The sequence below is a fragment of the Hydra viridissima genome, unplaced genomic scaffold (genome assembly GCF_058129835.1).
Source record: "Hydra viridissima isolate aposymbiotic clone 2 unplaced genomic scaffold, HvirCarnegie_v1 scaffold_15, whole genome shotgun sequence".
NCBI classification, from domain to species: domain Eukaryota; kingdom Metazoa; phylum Cnidaria; class Hydrozoa; order Anthoathecata; family Hydridae; genus Hydra; species Hydra viridissima.
This window is the reverse complement of record NW_028324314.1, coordinates 840,415-864,285: the sequence shown is the minus strand read 5'-3', so window position 1 is coordinate 864,285 and position 23,871 is coordinate 840,415. Positions and strand designations below refer to the sequence as shown.

At 30.6% G+C, this 23,871-nt stretch overlaps 1 protein-coding gene and 3 pseudogenes across 2 annotated transcripts; 1 reads left to right on the top strand and 3 right to left on the bottom strand.

Annotated features, from left to right (window-relative positions):
• Positions 1-782: 782 nt before the first annotated feature.
• On the bottom strand, positions 783-3,060 carry LOC149878044 (uncharacterized; annotated as a pseudogene). The gene is made up of 7 exons (XR_016447671.1): positions 2,901-3,060; positions 2,686-2,817; positions 2,211-2,300; positions 1,608-1,787; positions 1,267-1,331; positions 1,011-1,105; positions 783-918 (listed from the first exon to the last, which is right to left on the bottom strand). The product of XR_016447671.1 is annotated as an uncharacterized LOC149878044 (transcript).
• Positions 3,061-11,423: 8,363 nt separating this feature from the next.
• Positions 11,424-11,822, bottom strand: LOC149878043 (zinc finger protein 862-like). The gene has a single exon (XM_090073202.1). The coding sequence runs from the start codon at positions 11,820-11,822 to the stop codon at positions 11,424-11,426; it is 399 nt and encodes a 132-aa protein (XP_089929328.1).
• Positions 11,823-14,346: 2,524 nt separating this feature from the next.
• Positions 14,347-15,791, bottom strand: LOC149878042 (uncharacterized; annotated as a pseudogene).
• A 4,940-nt stretch (positions 15,792-20,731) lies between these two features.
• Positions 20,732-21,893, top strand: LOC149878041 (zinc finger MYM-type protein 1-like; annotated as a pseudogene).
• Positions 21,894-23,871: the final 1,978 nt, after the last annotated feature.

Here is a 23,871-nt window from a genome sequence, read left to right as displayed (position 1 = left end):
CGGAAATTTGTTGAGCGAAACGAGAGAGGAATTAGAGAGTGAGGAGTTTAACCATGCCAAATTACTAGGTTTAAAAAATGATTTCAGCGAGAGTTACGAGAGATTAAACAATATTGATGAGGTAATATTAAGTAATTTAGATCAAGAGGAAATTGAAAATGACGTTTCGGAGGGTGCAAGATTAGTGGAGTTTTATCTTGTGGTGATGGCTGGAGTGACACTAAAATTAAAAAACATAAAAATAAATGAATCAGATAAAAATTCTGTTAAAAGTTTAAACCAATCTAAGTGTATTTTACCTAAGTTAGAATTGCCAGTTTTTAACGGAATTCTGTAGATTGGCAGGGTTCCTGGGACCACCCAGTCGGCAAACAGCGTTGAAATAACGTTGAATTAACGTTGAAACCTAACGTTGAATTTACGTTTAAGCAACGTTTAGAATGAAAGTTTTTTTCAACGTTGATTTATCAACGTTAAATCAACGTTCGGTTCAAACGTTAAATCAACGTTTAATCGACGCAAAATACGTTATAAGAACGTTGAATTTACGTTGAAACAACGTTTAGAATGACAACTTTTTTCAACGTTGATTTATCAACGTTAAATCAATCTTCAATAGACTCAATTAATTGTGTCTATTGGACTATCAATGTATATTAAGCGTATAAAATATACTCAGTCTACAGTTAGACTATTTTTAGTTAAGTTTAGTTAGACATATATTAGTAAAGAAAAAGATAACATTTGTTTATGATATTTATATATTTAAATATTACATATATTTACATATATTTGAATAAAATCAACACAAATTTCTTTTCTTTACTGCCACCTTTTCTAAATGAGCGTATTTTAGGAAGTCAGACAATATTCCATCAATCAAAGTTTCTGTCGCTCCATCATATATAATAGTAAAAGCTGTAAAAAAAAAGAAAATATAAAGTAAAAATCAAAAAAGGAAGATTTTAAATAATGAATGGAAAAGTTTCACATAATTTATAAAGATATACCTTTAACAATGCCATATAAATTAGTGTTCTTAAAACATATTTTTCCATCTTTGCCTTTCATATTCATTGAGGCCATAAAATTGTTTGAAAATATTCTAAATTTTTAAAAGATAATGTAACTGTGAAATGATTATAAATAAATATAATTTTTCAAATATTTAAATTGAATTTATTATGAAATTTTTTCTAAAATTATTAAACAAATAAGTTTTGTAAAAAGTAATTATAAATGTGATAAGAGCTATCAGTTAATTACCTCAGCATAATTTTGTGTATTCTATCTTTTGAAGATGTTCCTTCAATTAATCGTAGCTGATTTACCTACAAAAAACATAAAGTAAATCTAACATTATGGTTTGGGTCAAATATGATATCAAAACATTGAACTATTTCAGATCTCTAAGACAAATTTTAATAAAGTGATCCAGGATTTTTCTAGGACAAATTCCAAGTTCCAAGTATTTTCCAAGACAATTTTTTTCTATATAATTCAAGAATTTTTTAATGTTTTTAAGGGCTGTTGTCCATCTTTTTTTAACTAAAGGGTAATGTTCAATAACTAAATAACTATTTAATAAAGTACTTGTTATAACTCACCCATGATGAGCGCACTTTTTCATCATCTAATGCTTTATCCACTTCAGTGAACTCCACTTCTGATAAAATAACCCTTATTTGGCTTACAAATTCACTATTAGAAGCAGACTCAGTCACTGTTTTGATTTCGCATCTCATTTCTTACATTGGTAAGTAGATACAACACTTTCTTTTGAAACTCTACAAATTTTGTTAAGTTTTACAAAATAATTTTAGTATTTGCATAGTAAAGAAATTTTTCAGTTTTTAAAACTTTTAAATCTTATATGAATTTTATATTTCTACAAAAAAAAAAAAAATTTTAATAAAAATTTACTTTAAAATATAAAATATCATACTGCCTTCAGACATTGGAAACTTATCAACTTTATCTAATTTCTGTAGTTTATTTCTATTTTTCTTAACTTCATTGTGTGGTAAATTGTTTTTAACTAATTTCTTTATACAAATTGAACTTAAAACACATAGATTAAAAAAGCTTTGTCAACACTATGTATCACTATCAGTTGAATATTACACTTTATATTATAATTGTATCTTTTTTTTTTTAAAATAACACAATGTTATTTTAAATTAATTAAATAAATTTAATGAGACAATAACCTTTATCTTGAAAAGAAGAATTGATATCTTCTTGGAAAAACTTTTGGCAAGGTGAGTTTAGGTTCTTTCCATACGCATCAACTTTTGACTCTAAAATTATAAATTGAAAGTAAAATTAAGTTACACAAACCATTAAAATATATATTTCATAAATACAACGACATGATAACATGTCATTGTATATATGAAATCATATATACAATGTATATATGTTTTTTTAATAAACTTATTTTATATATATATATGTATGTATGTATGTATGCATGCATGCATGTATGTATGTATGTATGTATGTATGTATGTATGTATGTATGTATGTATGTATGTATGTATGTATGTATGTATGTATGTATGTATGTATGTATGTATGTATGTATGTATGTATGTATGTATGTATGTATGTATGTATGTATGTATGTAGGTATGTATGTATGTATGTATGTATGATAATTCCAGCATATAAACTAATGCCTACTTGGAGAATAACCAGGAAATTCTCTTTGTTTATATTTTCTTTGTTTATATTTTCGAAGAAAATCAACATCCTCATTGTCACTTTTTTCTTCTGTGGTTGTGAACTCAAAATTTTCACAATCCTGTTTGCTTTCTGTGGAAATGAAAAAGTTATAACAGCTCTTTCTCTTAGCCCATTAATTTAAAAAAAATAACTTTAAGAAATAGATGTAATACCAGAAGAGAATTTAACTTTTATTATTGGAAACTTTTCCGATTCCGTGTCATACTTAAAGATTATTAACCGATTTAGTGTCATACTAAAAGATTATTTCAATTACTTTTTGGCCTTTACTTATTTTACTTTAAACACCAACACAATGCATAGTTATTTAAAAACGGAGTTTTTTTGTCAACGTTGAAATAACGTTGAAAAAACGTTTACTGAGCAACGTTTAAATAGTAACGTTATTTTAACGTTGAGATTTGGTTAACCAACGTTGAAACAACGCTTCAACCAAATATCACCGACTTTACGAAATCGAAGCTCCAACTGCGACGAGAACGTAAAAGTTATGATTTTATAAGTCGTCGTCGTCGTAGCCGTTTTTCGTAAAATATAGTTACGAAAATTACTATGAAAACGTCACGATATGAAAACGTGTGAAAACTATGAAAAATGTTAAAGTTTTTAAAATTACTTCGCGTTTTCAACACAACTCCAAAACTTTAATTTTCACGTCCGGCCTAGAACTTGAAAACGCGAGTAGGGATTTACCCTGAGCACACGCATGCGCATAACCAATATTTTGTGCATAGACGTTGCAGTTGCAGTTGGCGTTTTGATTTCGTAAAGTCGGTATCAACGTTGAAACAACGTGAAGATGCCGGCTGGGCAATTTAATTTATCACTTCATATGCATGAAGGTTTGTGTGATATAGATTGATTAAACTATCTAAAAAACATCTGGCCAAACATTGGCTACGATTTCAGGACTTTCACTTCCCAGCAAGCACACGAAGTTGAAACAACGTTGAAATAACGTTAATCATCGTCGATCAACGTTATTTCAACGTTGTTTCAACGTCGTGTGCTTGCTGGGTTAGTTCAGAAAAATATAAATAAGCAATTGATATTTTTAATAACAGATACGAAAATGCACTAGTTTTAGTTTCAGCACTTATGGATTCTTTACTAAAAATTAAGTATATTAAAGATTTCTATGATCTAGAAGAATTAAGAAAATTTTATAATAATTTTGAGAGCTGTGTACGTAATCTTAGATCCCTAAAAATAGAAACAACAACTTACGGTTATTTCTTAATTCCTATCTTTAAGGAAAAGGCTAAGTTTTTTAATTCAGAGAGTGAGCGTGGAATATTCAGAATATTATTTGATAGAAGTAGTCAAAGGTCTTATGTTACCAAAGATCCATGTAAAAGATTGAATATAAAAACAATATGGCAAGAAGCTATGATAATAAATATATTTGGTCAATTTAATAATGCCAGGGTTAAAAAGCTCGATGTTGTTCAACTTAAGGTAAAATATGGAGATGTGTATGTCGAATGTGTATGTCGAGGCTCTGTGTGTGCCAGTTATTTGAAGCTCTTTGCATAGGCAAGAGATGTCTCAAGCGTGCAAAAATTACCCACATATTTCAAAGGTAATTCAAGCTGATTATGATGATGGGTCCAAAGATTTTTATATTAACTTATTGGTAGGGTGTGAGTTGTACCATAAATTTATGACAGGTAAGGTTATTAGAGGGATCAAAGGTCGCCCTGTAGATACTTCCTCTGTTCTACGATGGGTATTAAGTGCCCCAAGGCGTTCTGTAACAAATGTTAATGAGAAATTAATCATGAATTTACGCGTTGATGCTAATATAATGGGAATGTGGAAGATCTACGCAGTGAGATAGATGAACTAAGAAGTGATTTACAAAAATTTTGGAGTGTGAAGAAAATGGAATCTACAAATGAGCGTGTGATACATAAATTCGAAAATGATATTATGCATAATGGGGAGAGATATGTAACTATGCTTCATTTTAAACCAGATCACGATTGTTTACCAAATAACTATAAAACTTGTGAAATAAGACTGAATAGGTTAAAGAAACAATTGAGTGATAAAAATTTGTTAAGTGATAATACGCTATTTTTAAGGAATAAAAAATGAATATAATCATTGAAAGAGTTTTTGACAACGAAATCGCTAACAAATCAAAAAAAGCTCACTTCCTATTTTACAAGCAGTTGTAAGAAAAGATATGTAAACCGCTAAGATAAGAGCAGTATTTAATGTTTCCTGTTCTTAGAATGGAATGTCCTTGAATGATTGTCTTCATTCAGGGCCAAACCTAAGATTCAAATGATTTGATGTACTAAACGCGTTAAAAACACTACAGGACCCCTTAAGGGCAATCCCTTAAGGGAATCCTTACGATAATGTCCGCTCAAAATATCAGGGTCCCTTAAGGGCTAGCCCTAGAGCGGTCAAAAAAATTAACCACGCTTTACTACTCATCCTCTATGAGTTATAAAGCGTGGTTGTTTTTTTAAACTAGTAATACTCAATAGATAAACATATTTTATTTAATAATATTTATACAAATCATCATTACAAATCTTTATTTATAAAAGTTATTTCCAAGTATGTCGCTTTTTTTTGTCGAGGATCTTCTTTTTCACTGTCGTCTTCATTTTCTTCATTGGTGTCATATTTACCCTCTTCCTCAATCGAAGCTTCAAGTGTCTTTTTCTTGCAGCGCCGCAGATGAGCGACCTCTGGCGTTATTAAAAAATCGTGCTACTTTTAACTCTATCCCTTTAGACGTGGTGCCAGGCAATAAGTGAAGAGGTGAAGGTATAATCATTTAAATACTTATAAAGAAAGAGAAAAAATATGGAAATAAATACTAATTTAAATCTATCATTACATAATCAATTACAATAGTTACATTTGATTATATGGATCCACATTATTGGAGATTGTATAGCTTGATAGTGCTCTGTCGACAATATAAATAATATCTGCATATAAAAAGATGTTGTTTTACTTTATTTTATTGACAATAAAATAAAGTAAAACAACATCTTTTTATATATTTGAGTAGAGGAGAGAATAATTTCGGCAGTTACATGAATTTTGTAGTAGCTGAAGAGAAAGATAGAGTGCAGTTGTTTATCTTAGAGTTAAACGAATGATGCTGTTGAGGCATTTAGCAGGATAAGAGAATCCAGCAAATATTCCAACTGGTATATTTTGTTTTAACCAATAGAGTAATAGTTGGTTATCTGGATCTAAATTTTTTTTATAAAAATAAGGTTGAAGTATGATTGTTTGATGGTGAGAATAGTTTGAATGTGGATAGATAAATGAAAGCCTGAGTAGTGTAAATATGGTTGAGACTGTGAGTAGCGGTAATATTGGTGTTCTGGTAGATATTAAAAAGTATAGTACATTGAACATACTTATAATGGTGACTGGGTATGTGAATAGATTTGCAAATAATTTGATAAAAACAATTCCGAAGAACAATCAATTAATTAAAGAAATCATATCAACACTTGATGAATATGATAAGGCATTTAGTTAAGGGTTATTAATTGAACAGTTTTATTTACAAAATCAAGATAACTGCAAGAAGCTAATTTCATGCTTGAAGTTGTTCACTGACGAACAAAACAAACTGCAACTAAGAGAACGATTTGGAAATTCGATATTAAGTTATAATGAAATATATCCGAATATTTCACGTGATGGAATACATAGCTATTTTACAGTGTTAATCATTCGTGACGACCATGAGCGTGTCATGTATAATGGCATTGAAATGGCAATAAGTCAATTCAAAGCAAGGTTTTGGATTGTAAAAGGAAGAAAAACCTTCAATAATGTTCTGCGTAAGTGTAATATTTGCAAGAAGATTGGTGGAAGAACAATGCTACCTCCCCCAACTCCTGTGTTACCTGATTATCGCGTAAATGTTTCTATGTTTTCGTTTCAAGCTATTGATGTTAATTCTGCTGGACCTTAATATGTAAGAAGTTATTTAGAAACTGATTCTGTATCTAAGGTTTACGTTTTGATTTTGACCTGTGCGTCTAGTCGTGCTGCTCATCGGGAATCAACTCCTGACATGAAGATGGGACTCTCAAAGCACTCAAAGGTTTTTTTGCACATAGGGCATACCTGATAGCACTACTAGTGACAATTTTAAAATATTTAAATCTATTGAATTTAAGAAGTTTTGTTTTAATGATAAGATTAATCAAAGTTTCATCCTACCTGCTTCCCCTTGGTCGGGAGGATTTTATGAAAGATTAGTACAATCGGTTAAGATACCATCACTGAAGGTTTGAGTAGGTTTACCTGAATAAATTAAAACATCAATACTTTTATAATAAGTTTAATGATAAAAAACAAGAAAAGGTATTAAAAGTAAATGATATTAGGTTAATTAATGACAGATTTGACACCCAGAAGTCTGTGGAGAAGGGCTAGAGTTGTGGAAGTTATTGAAGGTAAAAACAAAGCAATTCGTGGAGAAAAACTAAAGGTTCTATTGAATAGAGTGACATCTAAGATATGTTTCCAACCTGTCCAAAATTAATTAAAAATTGGTGTTAAACAAGGTAGCAAGGATAAAGATGATAATTCTAAAAAATCAGTGTATGTGAAGTTGAATACGGGGTTGGGTAGAATGATGCGGCGCTCAGGTCAAATAATAAACGTACAACTCGACAGGCAGTTCTTGATGAACAATATCTGTTGAAAAATATTGTTGAAAAGTCAATAGAAGGGAGAGTGTTAAAAGTGACAGTAATAATCTAATTTTGTAAAGGAGCATTTTGAAAGTGACATTTATTATTTAATTATTGTAAATGGGTTTTATTAAATGTGTTATTTGTAACTTAACTATTGTTATTATATTGATAATGGTTAGTTTATTTGTGCGTGCTCTCCACAGACCTCTTTTTTGCTATATATTCTGTTGGTGGAGCAGCTTAGGCACGCTTCTGTTTTGTATCGGTTAAATACATAGTCTCTTCAAAGTAAAAGGAGTAGTTTTTAATCCTCGACATTCTACAACATGCATCAACCTAAAAGAAAGTTCTTTAAGAATTTTGTAATCAAGGAAAAAAACTTAAAGCAAACCACGCTACATGCTGTAACAATTAAATTTCTATTTATGAAAATTCTTCTCCGACAATAGATTACTTCTTCCTTTTCATAAACAACTGTTTTATTCATTTTCATCCATATTTGTGATAGCAGTAACTTTGACGAAAGCATTTTTATTTTCTGCGGAATGATAAAAAAAGATAACATGAAAAAATCTGATTCAGTCTTTTTTATTTTCTCAAATGTAGCTGATGGCGATTTTTAAAAAACCTTCCATTTGATCCCGGAAAATTTTTTTTTCAGGTTTTTTAAAAAATTTAAAATGTCTTTTAAGACTGTTTTTCTGGACATCTAAGAAAGTAACACTTGATCCCCATCTAAAAGATAAAAACAATAAATTCTTTATACAGTACAATTTCTCTTATTCGAATCTTCTTCATTTGAAAACCTCCATAATTCGATTAAATGTAGTTACTGTGAAATGCGCTTAAGAAAAGTCAACTTTCTATAATTCGAAAATCTCTCAAATTCGAACTTTAATTTTTTCTCATAAAATTCAAGTTAGAGAGGTTGTACTCTAATTTAACAGTAGCTAGAAATAGTTAATATATATTAAATTCTATATATTAATTAATATTTACTAATTAAGTTTAACCAGCCCATTTAACATCAGATAAATATATTTAAGTATACTGAAAGTTGTCAAAAATAAATAATGGTAATGAAATATGTATAAAAAAAAAACGACTAATTGTTTAACCTAGATAGCTTTAAAAAAATTCGGATAATTCTTGAAATTGTTTTAAATTATCAATGCTAAATATTTATGGATTACTAGCTGAACTTTTAAAAGTTGATCTCTGAATGGTACATTCTATAAATTTTTAACGGTATTTTTATATCACAAATTTTTATGAAGCTAAATATTCTTTAAACTAGTTGAAAATTTTATCTTGTTTTCAGCACCTGCGTCTCGTCTTGGAATGTGAAACGATTTAAAAAAAAACAAAAATGATTTTTCAACAAATTTTGTGAAGCGTTATTTTTTAAATGTGTGCTCTATGCAAAAAGAGTTAACTGAACTCATTCTGTCAAGCTCACAGGATATGTCATACCATGTGACAAAATATAATTAAATTTAAGGTAGCACAACTATTTTCCAAACTTAAGGTAGCATAAATATTTTTCAAACTTAAGGCAGCATACCTATTTTTCAAAATAAAGGTTGCATAATTATTTTTCAAATTTATGATTGCATAATTATTTTTCAAACTTAAGGTTGGATAATTATTTTCCAATCTGTTCTTGTACATTTTTTGGTTAAAACATCAAAAAAATGAAAAAAAATGAAAGGTGTAAGAAAAAACCAGTGATATCACAGTATTTTCATCTTGAGAAAACGAAAAAAAATAAGATTGAGGACATATGTAATTAAACTTAGTGTAGATTCATAAATTTTTAGATTTTAAACTTAGTATGACCTGTTACTTGGTTTAATTTACTTAACTTGGTATTATTACTTAGTATTTAATCACAACACCATGTTGGAAAGTATACTACACGAGTTGCGGCAAATCCTGAAATCGGTGTCCTCTTGTAACGTCACTGATTTTATCCGTAAATATAAATGTTGTCTATATCAAAAAACATTCAACAAGTTGCTGAGCCTCCAAACTTTTCACTATGAAACATAAACATGCTCAGGTTTGGGCAATATGGTCATTGCAACCCCACCCCAAGTGATTGATTCTGCCATTTTATTATTCTGTTAATTTTTTTGTTGGACAGTTTTTTACTTAAACTTTTAAATCATTTTCTTTTTCCTTTGTTCATCCACACTTCCCGCTAAGCACTCTCCCTGAAAAAGATGACATGTGAAAACAAAAGACATATGGTAGCTAAAGAAAAAAACAGCACAATTAAAGTGTGCAATAAAATTGTTAAATTTTGTTTTCACATGTCATCTTTTTTTTACATTAAAAAAATGTCATATTTTGACTTATTCGTAATTTATGTAATCGAAGTATTTTTTTATGCAAGTGGTTATCTTTAATAGTAATTTAAGCTTCATTCTGGCTCAGACAGTTCTGACTCTAATTCAACGTCATCCAACAGACATGTGGAATCAGACGTATAAAAAACTACTGAGCCTCAGTAAAAAGGTCTGAAAACATGAAAGTTAGCATAAAACATGAAAGTTAATATTTCAGTGAAAGAAAATATGAGGCGCTTTTGAATTACCTTGTTCCTCTTCCAACTGCTTTAAACACAACACCTCATTTGAAAGGACCATTACAGTTCTCTCTGCATTGTAAAGAGAACTGGAATGAGAAAAATTTTAGTAACAATAATATATATATGTATATATATATATATATATATATATATATATATATATATTAGTGGCGGATTGAGGTTTAGTGTCGCGGGGGGGGGGGGGGGGGGCCAAGTCAGTAAATAGGGGGCGACCAGGGTTGGGTGTGGTATTTTAAGCCCCAGAAATTATTTTCCTGAAAATTGCACTTATGGCTAAAATACTTTAACAGTGGTTTTATTTGACTTTTATCATACATATTACATACTGTAAGACACTAAATAAGCTAATTTTTTTTTTGAGTTACCTACGTTAGTTTTAGTTAACAATTATCTTTACAAAAATAAGAAACATTTAACAATACTGAAATAGCTTAGTTATCTAAAAATATATTTAACTAGACATATTCGAAAAGTTAGCATTGAGAAAAAAATTATCTTTTCAGATAGTTTAGACACTTTTTTTCTACTAGATTTTATTAAAGCAAAACTATTTATTGAGAAGTTAAAGTCAATGCTTTCAGCAAGCTCTCGTTCGATAGAAATTAAAGCTTATCCAGAAAGACGTTCGTTTGTCATTGTCGATCTAAGATAATCTTTTTTTACTGAAACTTCTTTCAGCATTAGCAGATGTAACAGGAAGAGTCAAGTAGATTTTGTAAAGTAAAGACAAGTTAGAGAGACCGGGTGCCATCTGTTTCTCAATCAAGAATTGAATTACATCTTTCATTTGTTAGTCAGTTGTCAGCGATGGGGATATCGATGCATACACATCTTTAAAAGTCTTATACTCTACGACTGCTTCTTCAGTATTTACGTCGTTACAATAAGTTTGACATAAATTTTTAAATGAATTTGTATTTTCTTCAGAAAATTTTGACGGGTAAAGGGAATCAAAATGTGTAACTATGTTACTAAAGTCGTGAAATCGTTCATTAATTTGGGTTTTAATTGTATCAAAAACATTGAAGTAAGTTTCACATTTAAAGCGTGTAGTTGGATCACCTACTCTTTTATCTTTCCACAGCTCTCCTGTCATGCGTTTCTTTTTAGCAACTCGCCTTTCTTTAAATTCAGTTTCTACATCTAATTACGCACATTTTTCACTGATAAATTATTTGACTGCTAAATGTAGAACTTCAAAAGCTGCATCGTTTCTCAAATTAACAACTTTTTTTTTTGGTACATCAATCAACTGTTTTGCAAATAAAACGTCTATATCTTTTCGATGCAAATAGTTAGATAACACAAAAAGATTATTTAACAACTTTTGCAGAAATAACATTAGAAAAACAAATGAATGTTTTTTTTATTTAAACTGACAGTACAATAGCTTCTGTTCTAACATTTCCTGTATGTGCTTTGGATTCTCCTAGATTTATATCTTCAAGAGTAGCTAGAATAGCAGAAAAAGATTCAACAACAGCATCAACTGCATGCTTCCTACTTATCCATCTTGTATCAGAAAGTCGTTTCAGAGTATCTACTGTTGATTCATAAAGAGGTTTCTGGTGCTCTTGGAGAATATGAAGTCGTGATAAACTAGACGTTAGGTGCATATACAATTTTTCAGCTGTGCCAAAAAACAACTGGACATCACTGTTTACAGACATGGTTATTAAATTTAAAACATGAGCACAACAATGAACATAGATGGCATTCGGTGAAAGTGCTTTTATTCGAGTTTGAAGACCAGTTTTAATTCCAGACATTACAGAAGTACCATCATATGCTTGTCCTCTGCAGAGTTTAATATCAATGTTTCGTTTTTCAAGCTCTGATAAAATTAACTCAGCAAATGCTTGCTAGCGTTGCTGTTTTCTAAATTATAGAAGCCTATGAGTCTTTCCACAACATCACCTGATTTCAAAAAGAATCTCAATGAAACTGACATCTGCTCAATTCTGGAAATATCAATAGCTGATCAATAATCAGCGAAAAAAACTGGGCTAGTTTAACTTCAATGTTGATTGTGGATGAAATTTCAGAAGCAAGCGGTTGAATTAAATCATTTTGTACATCATGAATTAAATACAGTTGATTCCTCTTTTCATACCTAAGATGATTGTCCAAAGTAAGATCATATTTGGATAATAGAGTTAACAGTGCAAAAAAATTGCCAGCGTTATTAGTTTTACCTTTACTACCCAGTTTATATTGTTGGTTTTCTCTGTGTCCTCTAAATGATAAACGTTGCTTTGCTAAGAACAACGTTACGTCTATCATTCGTTTCAAGACTTCTCTATTCTTTTCTACTTAGCGACATTCTTGACTAATTAAACCAGATATAACAGTTTTATCATTTAAAATACGATAATTAGTTAGCAAATACTGGCTTATTGCATTTTGATGCTGGTGAGAAGTTGCGTGTTTAACAATTTTTTCCATCCCTTTTTTCCACCTATTTATTCCTGCTGCTGCATCAGACCATTCTTTGCTATAATTTTCAGCTTTAAAATCAGCAAATAACCAGCAAGAGTGGCAGTACATTTTTTGATTGCTAGGTGAAAATACAAGCCAATTTCTTTCCTTTTTTATATTTCCCTTTCCTATAGTTTTTGTATACCATTTGGAACTTACGGCCGGCCTTATCAGTTGGAAATTGGAAAGATTTATGTAGACCTGGCTGACATGGTCCTATTTCACACAACTTCCTTAACAGCTTTGCGCTCAAACTTTTATTATTATAGAGTCCGGAATCTGAAAGATAGTCCGATTGAGGAAGAAGTGGTTCTTGAAAAATTGTAACTGGTACCGGGATATATGGGGCAAGTTCTTTTTCATCAAATGCTTCATTTTTAGAATTAGTAGACCTAATATCATTATCGTTTGTCTGCTCGAAATAGTGTTGAAATCTTTCAGCAGGCTCATGATCAGTTTCACGACTTTCTGTATTAACACTTTCCAAAAGGTGTTGATCTTCAGACACTAACGTATTTACAGCAGAAGTTGTAACTGACTGAGTATCTGACAATTTAGTTAAAAAGGCTTATAGTTTGTTACAGTTGTTGCATCCATGTTCAAACGAACCTTCTTAGCTAACTTGCGGGAAGCTGCTCCACTTGACTTTCGTTTTTTATTTTCATTGCTAGGTTTTTGATCTGTATCATTCATAGTAGTTACCATAACAATATTAAAGCTAGTATTTACGACTATTGCTCAACTGTTTTGATTTAATACAATCGATCACTCATATATATTCTGTAAAAAAATATTTTAACAATTCTTACAAATATTAATGCTGATTATTTTAAGCAACACCTAAGTCACTAATTTTTAACATGTAATTAGTGACAATATTAAATAATTAATAATGTTTAAAAATCAAATAATAATATCAGTATATATATATATATATATATATATATATATATATATATATATATATATATATATATATATACACACACACTCGCGCGGGTCTTTTAAACCGTCTTTAAGACATTTTAGATATGACGGCTTTAAGACGTCTTAAATAGGACAACTTAGAGACGCTTTTAATTAGACCACTTACAGTGTTTCATTTGAGACTAGTTTGAGACATTCTTTATACCAATAATTTGGCTTTAAGACAACTAGTTGTTGGGTCCTCGATGATTAAAGATTCCTTAAACTAGTTATTCCGACAGACATCGTGTTAAGATGTCTTACAGATGTCATAAGTTACATACGTCTTAAAGTCGTCTTATGTTGCGTGGGGAAATTGCTTACGTTTTACATCTTCGTCCATTTCATCAAAAGTTTCATGAATAGAAACGGTACTTGCATAAGAATAAAGATGTTGGGCTTCAGCTGTATCTAAAAGTGCATTAACTCTTTAAGCACACCCTGTAAATATTGGAAGTTAATACTTTTGGAGATCACCGAAAAAACCCCTTTGTGGTCTTGTTATATATACTTAGGTGACTTACGTGGCAAACTTTCAAAATCTTTTACCGACGTCTAAGGGAGAAAAAGTAATTTGAAGTTTTTAGTAAAAATATCCGAAAAAGAACCAAAAATTGTCAAAAATACTTTTTGTTAATTGGCATTAATTTTCTTCAAAAGTAAAATTTTCTTGTACTATGTGACCAAAATATTACAAAACACAATTAACTAAAATAGTTTTGCAATTTTGTGCCAATAATTTCAAATATTGCTACTATCAGAATTAAGAATTCAATGTTTTTAACACATGGAAACAAAATTCTCTAAAAATTCTTTTACACATTTTTCTGAAAATATTTCTTCTAACTTTTAAGGATGTTTGCTGTTAAGTTCCACAACACAGTGTAGAAGCTGGGTTCCATACTAAGGATGTGACAGGCTTCGCTTGAATCTTTGCTAGTGAGTCTTAAACCTTGAATCAATTGCTTCAGTTGCTTGCTCACTGAACAATCCAAGTGCAGACCCATGTCGATCAATGAACTCGGAAATGTGATAAAAAGCTGCATGTGACTTTGGAGTCACTGTATTTGGCAGAGAGAGAAAAGAATCTTTGAACTTTTCAATTTTTTCTTTGAAGTTACCCACAAGTGACTCTCTCCAAAGCAGGAGGAAACAACATCTCTAAGATTGCGAAATGTTTCAATGAAACCCTGAGCTTCATAAGCACAAGCCTTTTCAGCCAGTCTTTGAAGAATGTCAACATTTTGCAAAAGTTTGTGACATTCATTTCCAGTAAATTGTCCCCCGTGGTATGGCTGAAGTTAAATGTGCAACAGAGCAGGCCATTGTTTTGCTCCTGGCCAAAGTTCTGAAAGATTTTTGAAAAGATGATTGACTATTCCTAGTAGAAAATGTAGTTCAACTGATGGAATGAAGTCCAAAATAAGTCTTGAGTCCTCCATGTTGATTAAAGGAGGATGGATTATGTTGTCAAAATCTTTAGCCATTTTGAATTTGGAGCCAGCTGACACAAATGCTCTGTAGCTCTCTTGTATTGAACCAAAACCTCTGGAAATTCCACATTCTGAGAGGTTGTTTGAATCAATGTTACACCAACAGCAGGGGTGTTTACTTGAATGAGACTGATTTCCACATAAGATCTTAGTAATTTTGAGATCACAAGAGATGACAAAAGAGACGTCTTCAACATGGATTTGGTCCATCATCACCTTGACAGTTGCATATGTTTCAGGCACATCTTCCACAATTGCAACAATGAGTTGACGCTTCACACCTGTATCACGAGCAACTGAGTTTGTGAGTTGGCGTGAACTTTTTTGTTGAGGACTTTTCGACTCATCAACTTCTTCTGTACTTATAATGCCAAGACTAATTTTCAGAAATGAACCACCACCATCTATTCCCAACTTGACTAAATGCTGAGGGAAGTAACCTCTTGAATACAAAACATGAGTTGTTAGGTCTTGCAGGTTTTTGTAGTGAACCATTGATCGTTTTTCTTCTTTTCCCTATTCCATGGTAAAGTTTGACTCTAACAAGGTGAAGAAATCTGCAAGAGTTTGTCCAGCAGCAGCAAATTTTTGCTCAAAATATAGCTCAACTAGTCGAATCTCAGTGGATTTGTTTAGCGTTGATGCTAGAAGTCTTATTCCTGTATTAAAAAGTCCAGTGTTTAGTTGAACATTCACTAAACTTTGTGTTGTGAGAGGTGTGCTGTTCACTTTGTGAGAGGTGTGCTGTTTACTTTGTGAGCAATGAAAGGGCTTGAATAAAAAAAGAACAAACGAGTTCATCTCTTTCAAATTATTTTCACAACAAAATCTTTTTTTTGTAGGTCATTGATATAAAATTCAGATCATTGCATAGGATGGTTCTCTATTGGTTAAACAAAATTCAAAGAAGTTACAATAATAGAACTATTACACACCTATTTTGGCCACAATTTTTATTGCTCTAAATCAAAACTATGTTAGTATTTCATTGCATTGTAACAAGTAGTGTGATATAAATAAAAAACAGCAATGCAAAATTAATTTGAAGGGTATTATCTTTTAGTATGTTTGCCTTTCATAGCGGACAAAAGATACTAAAAACCAGAGGAAACATATAATACAAATCACTGTATATTTTTGATATGTAAAGAATAAAGTGCCTCAAATCTAAATGTGTACATGACAGTTTCCAGTAGACCAATTTGAAATGTATGCTATTAACATATGCTATTAATATGTACAATATATCGTAGTATACACCAGCAAATTTAATATGCAAGGGGTCAAAATGATGTGTCTATGAGATGAACTTTTTTATTCAAATATTACCTGGTGTAACTGGAAACAATTTTCCACCAGTTCCTTGACTAAGTCTAACTTTTCCATGAGGAGAAGCTTCTTTGTTGGCAATGACAGATACTGCAATTTGCTCTGCCCCTTTAATGTCATCTTACACCAATGACTGTAAATTTCTGTGTCTTGTTCCAGGCGTGCAAAAATGTCTGTGACCTCAAGCTATGACTGACAAAAATTGTGTGCACGTTTTTTCTGCCGATTGAGGTTGTTGATTTGAAGTTGATGTTCCTGGTGTTGCAATAGCTTGTTCCTTAGTTTGTTGCTTAGACGAGGATTGAACGAAGATTGGATGCTGTTGATTTAAATTGAGCCTACTGATTTGGCTAATGCGGCATTCACACCTATTTGCTGTTCTTGTAAGAGGCTTTATAACAATGAAGTTAAAATTGTAAAGTGGTGGTAGTGGACTGTTCAAATCACCATTGTATCTTTTTTGCAGAAGAATACGGCAAGTTTTGCAAATTCCTCCTGGAACTCTTTCATCCTCAAATTTCAAATCACTTTTTTACAAGTTTCACCACTCGTGCAATCATAAAGTCAGTTAATTCTCAGTCACATTTTCTCATGGATAAAAAGCAAACAGTTTTTCTGCAATCTTCATGAGTTCTGGCTTTGTTTGGCATTTTGATTTGTAACAAAAACGTTTTTCACTATTGTAAACAAAAAACTTGATATTTATATTTTCCTCAGAGTTGTTTACTTTCTACTTTTTATATTCTTTGGAACCTAAAAATAATTTTTCGGGAACTAAATCACTAAATATTTTTTAAAGTTTAACTAGCTATTTCTTATAATTTTATTCAATTGACAAATAACACAGCAAAGTACAAAAAAATTAGCAGTAACTAAATTTGTTTCCACCATAAATAAGTTACCAACCCTAAGAGTGGTAGAGGGGATTATTTTTAAATGTGAGGTTATCCCCATTTTAGGAAATTTCGAAATATTTTAAATTAAATTTTTACAAAGCAGGAATTAAAAATATATCACATTATTTGTGCTAATCATTTTATTCAAAATAAAATGGGTAAAAAAATTTTTCGATGAAATTACTGTAAGATAAAAGTAAAACTACTTTAATTAATTGTGCTTTGTAGTATTTTGGTATGATTGTACAAGAAAATTCCACTTTTGAAGAAAACTAATGCCTATAAAAAAAAAAAGATTTGACATTTTTTGGTTTTTTTTTGGATATTTTTACTAAAAACTTCAAATTGCTTTTTCTCCCTTAGATGTCGGTAAAAGATTTCGAAAGTTTCCCAGGTAAGTCACCTAAGTGTATATAACAAGACCCAAAAAGAGTTTTTTCGGTGCTCTCCAAAAGTATTAACTACCAATATTTACAGAGTGCGTAAGCTAAATGAGCTCTACAGATACATATACTATATGCGTGCTACAAATGAGCCATATATACACATATTCAACTACTTATTAACATTTACGGAAAATACGAAATTGGATATAATTTCTGCAATTAGTGAGGTCTAAACTAAAGGAATCTGTATCTTGTAGTCATATTCATTAACGATTATGACAATTATAAATATATATACATAAATGGAGATGAACACGCACGAGCAAACATTTACCAGGATTAGTAATTATAATAGTTTTTGAGGTGCATGAAGCCACCATTTGTTGTCGAAACACTTTATATGCAACTTTCACATCTCTCAGGAACAGAACTAAAAAACAAATATAATTTAAAGAATAACAGAGTAAACTTAATTATTTAGATTTAAACGAAATTCTGGTACTGGAAGTGAAAATCCTGTGATCTTGTGATCTTGAAAATCCTTGTGATCTAATCATAGTTTATGGTGAGAATCAAGTTTCACCTATGAATTACGTTTGCTAATTCTATCAGAAAAGTTTTGTGTTGATTAGTTAATTCTGTGTTATATGTTATAATAAATCAATTAAATATTTGAGTAGAGACAGTAAACTAAGTGGCTGAGTCCACTCAGGTGTATGTCTAATTGAAAATATGTATGAACTATATTTTCAATTATTATTAAGCAGTGGTTGTCTGAAAACATCAAAGAAGTTCTCCAATGTTCAATTCTATCTCCAAATCGTAACAGTACTTATGTCCTGTGGGATCATTCGAATAAAAAAATTTAAAACAACGAATTTAGCAATCTAGCTGAGCTTAAACCTGTCAATGTAAAACAGGAAAAAATAAATAAATCAAAAAACAGTTAGTATTTTATAGACTCTCTTTAATTTTTTAAAACACATTGTGAAGTCCATGACATTCTAATAATACACATTTCATATAGTTTTTTCTTTTAACTTGGTCATATTGATGACCTTCTTTTATGAAACTTCTCTTCACAAACGTTTTTCTATTGAACTAAGATCTGGTGCATTATTTGCTCATTCAAACTAAGGTTTCTTCTTATTACAAAAAAATATTTTAATGAGTTTTGCTGTGAAGCATTGAACTTTATGAAAGAAAAATAAGTTAAATAAAATTTTTAACAGAGCAACAACAATTATAAAATAATAAAACCAGATGAAATGAATTATTAGGATTCATTGACGAAATGTTCCATGATTCACCAATCGCAAAATTTTAGGAGGAAACGTTTTGTTTAAAAATTTTAAATTATATTTACAATAAAATTTATAAATTTTATTTACAATAAAGTTTATAATTTGTATTTACAATACAAATTCTATGTCAACATATGATTTTTAAATTATTAAATTATATTTACAATAAAAATATATATACAAATTCTAGGCATAGGCAAGAGAGGCAGCTGCCTCGGGTGGCACTTTCCCAGAGCATTTCCAAGGTTTCGACTTTCAATATGAATTTATTTTAATTTGGATTTGTTTCAATTTAGGTTTCTAAAAGGCCAAAAAGTTATTTCTTGACCAAAAACATATTTCGACCAAATCACAGGCAATTCCAAAGGTAAGAGTATTGCTTAAAGTGTGAAATATTTTGAGTATTAACTTTTTTCTGACATCCATAGATAAAAGTAGTAGGACCTAAAAGAAAGAAGTCTGGTGATTTCTACAGAAAGTAAAAAGAAAAACGAAGAGAAGAGTATGAACAAATATCTAAATCTTTAAGCAATTTTTTTAATAAGAACAAAAGCAAGCCAACAACAACTATGAGAGATCCTTATGATGTTAGTGTTTGTAATAAAATTTGTTAAATTCAAGATGCAACAACAAGTTCAAACTTTTTAGTGAAAAATGAGCTGAAAGGTGAAAAATCTAAATTGCGAGATGAAGCAAATTTATCTTCGACTTTGCAAATTGAATTGCTAGAAGAAGAACAGAGTTTTCAAACTTTACCAACTGCAGACCTGACAGATCCTGCCCATTGGCCTGATCGAATTCCAAATGATCTTCGAGTGACTCTTGTTCAAAATGGTTCATCAGCATCTAATCCATCTTTTCTATTTCCTACCAATGCCAACAACAGAAGATTTAGTCCTTCATGCACCCAAAAAGTACCTAAGAATGGTGAAGTTGTTAAAAGATCCTGGCTTATATTCTCTAAAGGAAAAGATGTTGTGTTTTGTTTCTCATGTAAGTTGTTTGGTGACATGGACATGCATTTGAAGACAATCAGATTTAGAGACTGGAAACATTTGCAAAGACAGCTGAAGGAACACGAAACTTCTAAAAATCACATCTGTTCATTAAGCAAATGGATGGAATTAGCAAACCGACTAGGTACAAACAAAACAATTGATGCATCACAACAACGACTTCTCAGTGCAGAGATACAGCGTTGGCAGTTAGTTCTGGAAAGATTATTTGGAATAGTGGCATTTTCAGGAGAACAATTTCTTGCCTTTCGTGGAAATTCTGATGTTTAACATGAGAAAATTAATGGAAACTTCCTGAAACTAGTTGAACTGGTCGCACAGTTTGATGCAGTTATGGTAGATCATGTTCACCGAATAAAGAATGAGGAGATTAACACCCATTACTTGGGGAAAAATATACAAAATCAACTCATTTAAATAATTCCAAACGAATTCGTGAAGAAATTTTGTCAAAACTGAAAATGGCAAAATATTTTTCCATTATAGTGGATTGTACCCAAGATGTTAAGTGGAACAAATGTCAATTGTGCTACGTTATGATCAAATGTCAATTGTGCTACGTTATGCCTGTGAACATTTCATCGATTTCGTACCTGTAGAGCAGACAACTGGTGCAGCACTCACAGATGTTGTTCTACAAATGTTGACTCAAACTGGGATTACAATTGAAGATAGGCGTGGACAGGGCTACAAAAACGGTGCGAATATGAGAAGACATCAGTCAGGAGTGCAGAAAAGAATATTGGAAAAGAACAACAGAGCCATTTTAGTACCATTTATGTCATGCTTATTCATTAAATTTGGTCGTTAATGATGCTGCAAAACCATTTAGAGTGGCTGTTGCTTATTTTGGAATGGTGCAAGCCATTTATAACTTTCTTAGAGGACCGTCTCGTAGATGGACAGTTTTGAAAAATCATCTTGGAAAAAAAGTTTTTCCAAAACCTTTGAGTGCAACAAGATGGGAAAGCAGGATTGAAGCTGTGCGACCTTTTCGATACTGGGCTGGAGAAATCTTTGATACTCTTTTTGAACTCAGCCGGGACATTTCTTATGATCCATCTTCACGTCATGAAGCGGAGGTATTAGCTCAAAAGATGAAAAACTTTAAATTTTGTTGCTGTACTGTGGTATGGTTCAATATTTTGAACCAAGTAAACTTAGCCAGAAAAGTTATTCAGAATATTGAAATTGACATTTCTGAAGCCAAACAAACTTTGAACAAAACTGTTATCTTCTTAAAATTATATCGCTCAGATGAAGCTTTTGAAAAAGTTGTTTCTCATGCAGAATTAGATGCAGCTAAGTTAGATTCGGAGCCATCATTTTCATTTGAAGTTTCTATTAGACCAAGGTATACAAAACAAATGCTTTCTTATGAAACTCGAGATGTTCCCATTATTAATCCAAAAGATAGATTTAAAATAGAATGTTTTATTGCATTTTGGATAGTGCTATAAATTAGATTGAAGAAAGATTTAACCAGTTAAACGAACACTATGATGCTTTTCAATTCCTGTACGATATTGCAAATATTAAAAAAAAATTTTCAAAGAAAAGTCTTAGAAAAAAATATTTAAATCTTTAAAAAATATAAAGCACAGACACTTCTACAGATATTGATGGCATGGAATTATTAGATGAATTTCTTGCATTGTCTGAATTAATTGAACCAAAAACGTCATCATTAAAAGTACTAGAGTTTATTTTAATAAACAATAATTTCACTCCATATGGTTCTATTGCTTTACGAATTCTTATGATACAGCCAGTATCAGTTGCATCTGGAGAGCGTAGTTTTTCAAAACTGAAATTAATTAAAGATTACTTAAGATCTCCTATGTCTCAAAATCGTTTGACAGGTCTATCTTTAATTTCCATAGAAAGTGATATAGCTAAAAAATTAGATTTTACTGAATTATTGAAGGCTTTTGCATCTGAAAAGAGTAGGAAAGTAGACTTCTTTCACTAAGTCATGTTAAAATATGCCAATTTTGTATGTATTTTGCTTGCTTTTTGTGCTTGTACTTTTTGGATTTAATGTTTTGCAAATATACAATTTTATACGTCACTCATAGTTTTACTTTAAGGTATTTTTTTAATATATTGGTGCTTTTTAGTTAGGGCTGCAAACTGGGATTTTCCCTCGGCGGCAAAATTCTTGAGCCGGCACTGCTTAACTGAATGTATATAACATGCATAAATTACATTTAGTTTGCAAGAGTTGTTAGATACTAGTATTAGTTATATAAAGCTCATAAAAGTCTAACATTTTTTGAATATAATGAACAAATTATAAAATTCTAAAAAGGATATATAAAAAAGCAGATTCTTGTCTCTTAAGCTTACCAAGATAACAAATAAGAAATGGTTTAATATTACTTAATTTCAAAAGTTCAAAAAGAATGACATGAAATTTAAAAATACTCATCTAAAAAAAGAAAATGATTTGAACCAAATTAATTTTTTTTTTTTTTTTTTTTATCTATTCAGGTATTAGTTTGATAAAAAGCTTCAGGAGAAAAGATATTTATTCTTATAATGCTTATAGTGTTTTCGAAAAAACTTAATAAAATTTGTTACGGTTCATATTCATAATTAACAGTTTCCTGAGTTTATGTTTCTCATTTCTTACTCATAGAGCTCGACAGCGTGACGACTGAGTTAAATTAAAATTATTCATTACGGAAATGTTTAACAACATGGTTATAACAATTTATCTGGAATAAATATTTTTTAGTGAACATTAAGTTTTGCCATTCAGCATATCATTTACACTTTCATAATTTAATTGACTTACAACTATGGAACCCACAAGAAAAGTAGCAAAGAAATGAGGGAAGGATAAAATGGAAGCACTAGTTAAGCAGTACACTCAAGCAAATTGGATCGTGACATGTAAAAGCAAGTCTGCCTATATATAAGGAAATAATATCCAGGAATTGAGCATTAACTTTTTCTATACATAAGAAAATAACTTCCGTAATTGAAAACAAGTTTTCTGTAAAACAATAAAATCTAAGAAAACTTACTAAATCTGCAAATCTCGATGTGCAGATCCCGCTGTAATCAATTCTGATGGAAGCGTTATCAAATATTTATTACTAATCACACATAGCGCATGAAAGCATTCTTTTAAACTATTCCGGTGTCATGTTAATATTTTACTCCGTTGAAATTTTACTGCGCAGTAAATTTTTAACGCTATAATTTTACTGCGCAGTAAAATTTTAACGTTAAAAATTTACTGCGCAGTAAAATTTTAATGTCAAAAATTTACTGCGCTTGTTATTTATTTACTGTCATCAAGAAAAGAAGAGATGTTAATGTTTTTGGGAGGGGCGGGTAAAAATATACATGTTTTATAAAACTAAGGGTACTTCAATTTTTCTTTTAATGAAACTTTTATTATTAAATGCATACATTAAATGAGAGTTTACTTTCCAGGCTAGATTTTGATTCACTTTTTTATGTAAAGTTTTGCATTTTCCCTTATTCTTAGCATTAGAAGATTTTACATTTAGGAACATATATCAAATAAGTTTACCAATAACTGAAGGCCATAAATTATTGACATATATATCTGACGAATGGGTTCAGATATACTTCCAATAGGACTGTATATACTTCTAAAATAACATGAAAAATAAGTGGAACCAACAATATTTTATTTCAGTATAAATTTTTCTCACTTTAAAGTCTTTAGTGACAAAACAACATTAAAATGATTATTGTTTTTATTTTCTAAAAGAATAGTATGAGATGTTAGTTGATCAAGTTTAGTGGAAGCTGGATATTTTAGCCATGTTAGTTTTTGTCCTGTGAATGACCACACCGCTATTTCAATTCCAATAAGATTTGCAGTTCCAAGAATTTCTACATCTGTAGCCCATATACCATCTGCGGCCATGTCACTTTTGGCGAAATAACTTTCCACGTCATCACCTAAA

Excerpts from the sequence above, each read along its gene's own strand:
- LOC149878043 (XM_090073202.1), bottom strand. The coding sequence starts at position 11,822 with ATGTCTGGAATTAAAACTGGTCTTCAAACTCGAATAAAAGCACTTTCA.